This window comes from Hyperoodon ampullatus (assembly GCF_949752795.1).
Source record: "Hyperoodon ampullatus genome assembly, contig: scaffold_794, whole genome shotgun sequence".
In the NCBI taxonomy this organism is placed as follows: Eukaryota; Metazoa; Chordata; class Mammalia; order Artiodactyla; family Ziphiidae; genus Hyperoodon; species Hyperoodon ampullatus.
Genome location: NW_027640649.1, coordinates 18,769 through 23,811, shown reverse-complemented (window position 1 = coordinate 23,811; position 5,043 = coordinate 18,769). Strand labels below are relative to the sequence as shown.

The 5,043-nt window shown below is 53.4% G+C and overlaps 1 protein-coding gene across 1 annotated transcript; it reads left to right on the top strand.

The window, feature by feature from the left end:
* Positions 1 to 411: 411 nt before the first annotated feature.
* On the top strand, positions 412 to 4,639 carry LOC307070082 (sodium-coupled neutral amino acid transporter 5-like; the record flags this gene model as incomplete). Its single annotated transcript, XM_079728680.1, has 9 exons — positions 412 to 494; positions 810 to 868; positions 970 to 1,092; positions 1,304 to 1,383; positions 2,050 to 2,150; positions 2,401 to 2,516; positions 3,323 to 3,467; positions 3,561 to 3,664; positions 4,164 to 4,639. Coding segments are annotated over 9 exons (913 nt in total), but the record flags the coding sequence as incomplete, so codon positions are not given.
* Positions 4,640 to 5,043: the final 404 nt, after the last annotated feature.

The following is a 5,043-nucleotide window of genomic DNA, read 5'->3' as shown; positions in this document are numbered from 1 at the left end:
GATCATCAGACTGGTGTTCTACCTATCACACATACCAGGGTCATCACTCTCTCTGTGTCTGGTACCTTGTGTTGGACTATGTGAGTCTGGCTGATGTGGGGTATTTTTTGCTCATCTGGTTGTATGTCCATTTGAGGTCTGATGGCACAGTTTTGTCCACCTGTGTGTGTGTTTCCAGCTATATCCCTCTGACTGTGTGACTGACAGTCTGATAATCCGTCTGGCTGTTTCCGTCAATTATTTTGTGCCATTTGTCTCTGTAACCGCCTGGATGACTTCTCACAGCTGAGGGGTCAGCCCATCTCTCCTGACTGCATGCAGAAACCTCTCTGTCCAGCTGTCTTCTATGAGCGTCTGCCTGACAGTTTTCTTTGGTAGGCAGCTAGTCACTATGTTTACCTGTCTCCTTAGGGACTGGTTCTTGAAGGGAAACCTCCTCATCATCATTGTAAGTGTGTTAATCATCCTGCCACTGGCCCTCATGAGACACTTGGGTAAGAGGCTTCCTGCGTTGGTCATTGGATGGTGGAATTAGAGAAGGGGAGCCAGATTCAAAGAATCTCCACTTTCAAGGGCTGTGGAATACCAGAGGAGAGCTTGTTTGGTGTGGGTTTTTAACAGATGAATAGGAGTTTGCTAAGTGTGTGTGTGTGTGTGTGGGGGGGGTGGGTGGTCCAGATAGAAGTAGAAGTTTGTGCGAAGTGTGGCAAAATTGGGGTGAGGGGGCCTTGAAGGCCAGCCTGCGGGGGTTGATATTTGCTCTGGGGGGGTCCCTTGATTTCTGAGGCTCCATATATTGCCCCTTGCAGGCTACCTGGGGTATACCAGTGGTCTCTCTCTGACCTGTATGCTATTTTTCCTCATTTCGGTGAGTCTGAGGGAGAAGGACGTGAAAAAGTGCGGAGGGAGTTTGGGGCACTGGGACATAGCCTTCCCCATGACCTCACTTCCACACCCTCCCTCCCCCAGGTCATCTATAAGAAGTTCCAGCTTGGGTGTGCTGTAGGCCACAATGAGACAGAAGTGGAGAGGAAGAGCCCCCCAAGCCTCAACACAAGCTGTGAGGCCCAGATGTTCACAGCTGACTCACAGGTTGGTGTGCAGGCATGTGTCTATGCCTTGCACCTCACTCAGGTCCTCTGGTTCTGTCACACAGTGCACTCTGCTCAGAGTGGAGCCAGGTATCAGACACTGGGGGCTTCTATGTGTCTGATATGGAGGGCAGTGGTGGGGCTGGGGGGATGGGGAAGAGAAGATGGAACCCTGCAGGCTCTAATCTCTTGTGCTTGGGCCACTCCCCCAGATGTTCTACACAGTGCCCATTATGGCTTTTGCTTTTGTCTGCCACCCTGAGGTGCTGCCCATCTACACAGAACTCTGCCGGTGAGTGGGCAGGCAAGTGGGCATGCGTGATGGGGCAGCAGGTGGGGTGATAGTCATAATGTCTGATAAACCCTACAACAGTCCTTGTGCTGTAGCTTGATTGTGGCTAGATTGTGCCAAGGGAGGGGTTTGAGGTGGCCAGGAGGCCTTGGGGGACGCAGGGCAGTGACTGTTTACTAATTGGGACTTAAGTATTCTACTCTTTTAACATCCAGTACAAGTGTGAATGGACAAGTGGGGAGGCTGAGAAGATGAGATGGAGGGGTGGCATACGTGGATGGGATGCGGAGATGAGGATGGTCAGATGGAGAGGGATATGGATGGACAAAGGGAGGGCAGGGATGATATGATGGGGGGATGTGTGGATGATCAGTCAGAGGGACAGCATGGATGATCAGAATGAAGGGAGAGGCTGTGACAGGCTAATGGGAGAGAGAGGCAGAGATGCGTGGAGAGACAGGCAAAGATGGTCATATGGGGTAAGATGGATGGACAGAGAAGGGAGGAGTGGCTAGTACAGGGGAGGCAGAGATGGGCATCCCAGTGTGTACTAGCTGAACATCAGCTCTGGGAGGAGGGGACTCTGGAGGGTGGGGGCTGGTTTTGAGGGGCCTGGACCAAGTCCAGGGGTCTGGGCATGACAGTTCTATGACCTCTATACCTCAGGCCCTCCAAGCGTAGAATGCAGGCCGTGGCCAACGTGTCCATTGGGGCCATGTTCTGCATGTATGCACTCACAGCAACCTTTGGCTACCTGACCTTCTACAGTGAGTGGGGCTGGGGCCAGGGTTGGGTAGGGAGCTGGGGTGGGGACTGGGCAGACTGGTGGGCAGGAACCTGAGCACTTTCCCTCCATGCCCTCAGACCTATCAGTTTCCAAATGGACTGTACGCATCACACATGGAGATTTTGTCACCGTCTGTGTGTGTGTGTATGCGCACGCATGCACACGTATGTTTCTGGGACACTGGTCCTGGTGCTCCAATCACATCCCGTATCCCATGTCCCATGTCCCAGGCAGCGTGGAGGCGGAGATGCTGCACATGTACAGCCAGCAGGATCTGCTCATCCTCTGTGTGCGCCTAGCTGTGCTGCTTGCGGTGACTCTCACTGTGCCAGTCGTGCTGTTCCCTGTGCGTTGGGGGCGAGGGTGGGCCCATGGAGCGGAGGGACATGGATGGATGGGTAGAGGGCATAGACAGGAATGTTTGGATGGACAGTGGAGATGGGAGTGGATGGATGGATGGATAGAGGAAGTTGGGACGGACAGACGGGGAAGACCGAGTTGTCAAGTGGACACAGAGGGAAAAAATAGACGGGCAGACACAAGGTGGACATAGATGGCAGAGCAGAAAGAATCAGGAGAACAGGGGCAGTCAGTTGGAGGGAGGAGGCGCAGATGTCTGGCTAGACAGAAGAGGGAGGCAGGAATGGTCAGACGGGGAAGAGGCACAGATAGACATTCAGGATGGAGAAATAGGGATGGCCAGAAAAAGGGTGGAGGCAGGAGTAGTGACGTGTAGGAGGGACAAGGCTCTCAGAGGGAGAGGTGGGATGACTAGACAGCGGGGGGAGATATGGAGGTTGTCAGATGGCGAGAGAGGGACAGGGATCTCAGGGTGAAAGCACAAGTGGGTGGTCAGACCAGAGGAGGCAGAGATAGTTGGATAGAGGAGGAGGACAAGATTTCAGACAGTGAGTGGAGGAATAGATGGATGATCAGACAGAAGGAAGAGTCATGGGTTATCGACAGAAGGGAGGCAGGATGCTCATTCAGAAGGTGGAAGTACAGAAGGATGGTCAGACAGGCTGGAGAGACAGTCAGATGGAGGGGAAATCAGGGATCTCAGACTGAGGGCGGTGTTAAAGACAGATGACTACATGGAAGGGGAGGTAGTGCTTGAGCCCTGACCTGTGTCCTACCCTACTCTGGTCACAGATCCGCCGGGCTCTGCAGCAGCTGCTCTTCCCAAGCAAGGCCTTCAGCTGGCCACGCCATGTGGCCATAGCCCTGATCCTCCTTGTCTTGGTCAATGTCCTCGTCATCTGTGTGCCAACTATCCGGGATATCTTTGGGGTTATCGGTCAGTACCCCCAACCCCAGTCCCAGACCTCACCTAATATGGGCCTTGTACCCCAAACTTACATTGATTCTGTCCCTCCTGCTTGTCCTTCAGGGTCCACCTCAGCCCCCAGCCTCATTTTCATCCTTCCCAGCGTCTTCTACCTCCGCATTGTACCCTCTGAGGTGGAGCCCCTCTACTCCTGGCCCAAGATCCAGGTGAGCATTCCAGGGGAGGGCTGGGGAAAGAGGGAGCATTCTGAGGAGGGAGCACTCCAGGATGGCTAGAAGTTGAAGGAACATTTTCAAGAGGAGGCTTGGCGGGGAGGGGGGCAGATGGTCTGGAAGAATGAAGGAGGTTGTCATAGGAAGGGCCTGAGCAGACAGAGCACAAGAAGGGTCTAAGAAGACAGGAAGCACTCAAAAGGGGGCTGGCTTATAGGAAGTATTCTTCAGACAGATGGAAGGAGCACTCTTAGAAGAGGGTTGGAATGTTTTCAAGGAGGATGCGGGAGAATACTCCCTAAAGTGTTCTAGGAAGATGGAAGGAGGATTCACAGGAAGGCGCTGGTTTTAAGGAAGGAGAGGGAGCAGGAAAGGAGGGTCATGAATGAATGGGGCACTCTCTGGAGGGGGTGGAGGGCTTGAGGAACATCCTTTGGAGGAGCTTGGGTGTAGGTACCCAACTAGGTCCATCTTTTCTCCCTCACATCCACAGGCTCTGTGTTTTGGTATCCTGGGGGTCCTCTTCATGGCGATCAGTCTAGGTTTCATGTTTGCCAACTGGGCCACAGGCCAGAGCCATGTATCTGGACACTGACCAAGCCCTGCTCTGTCTGGGCCCCCGTGTGCATGTGCCTGTGCACGTGGAGTAAGATGGGGCTGCTCACCCGGGTCCCTCCTGCCTGGGGTGTGGAGGTGGCTGCTTCCCATCAACGTGGCTGTTTCCCATCAACATGGCTGTTGGAGGTAGGGGGCTACAGAGGCTGAAGAGTGGTCCTCTCCCTTCCTCCCCAGGGGATGCCGAGCTTGGATCATGGCCCTAACCCCAACTCCAGCCCCACGGGAGGAGGGGGAGGCCAGGTCCTTGGGGAGCCCCTGCCCAGCCCAGTCTTTTCTGCCTCCTCCTGGCAGAAGCTGTTTGTCAGGATCACCCTCGAGCTAAAGGGGAAGAATAAAGATGCTGAATTGCAACTCTGGCTTCAGTTTTTTGATCTCTTTCTAGGACTTCTTGGGGGACCTTTCCTAGGTTCACACAGGGGTAAATTGAGGCCCCGAGTGTAGGACTGCCAGCTCTCATCTGTTCACCCATATCTCCACAGTTCAGTAGCTCGCTACACAACTCATAGATCTGTTCACTTGCTCACTCAGGAAATATCTCTTGAGAGCCTACTGGATGCCAGGCACTGCTCTAGGTGCTGGGGATATAGCAATGTGTCAAGCAGACAATAACCCCTGAAGTTGATGTTCTAACACAAGAAAGGGCAAACTATTGCCTGCAGGCAAAATTCAGCCCACTGTCTTCTTGTATGTCCCCCAAGCTAAGAATGGTTTGCACATTTCTAAATGATTGAAAAAAAATAAAAAGAAGAATAATT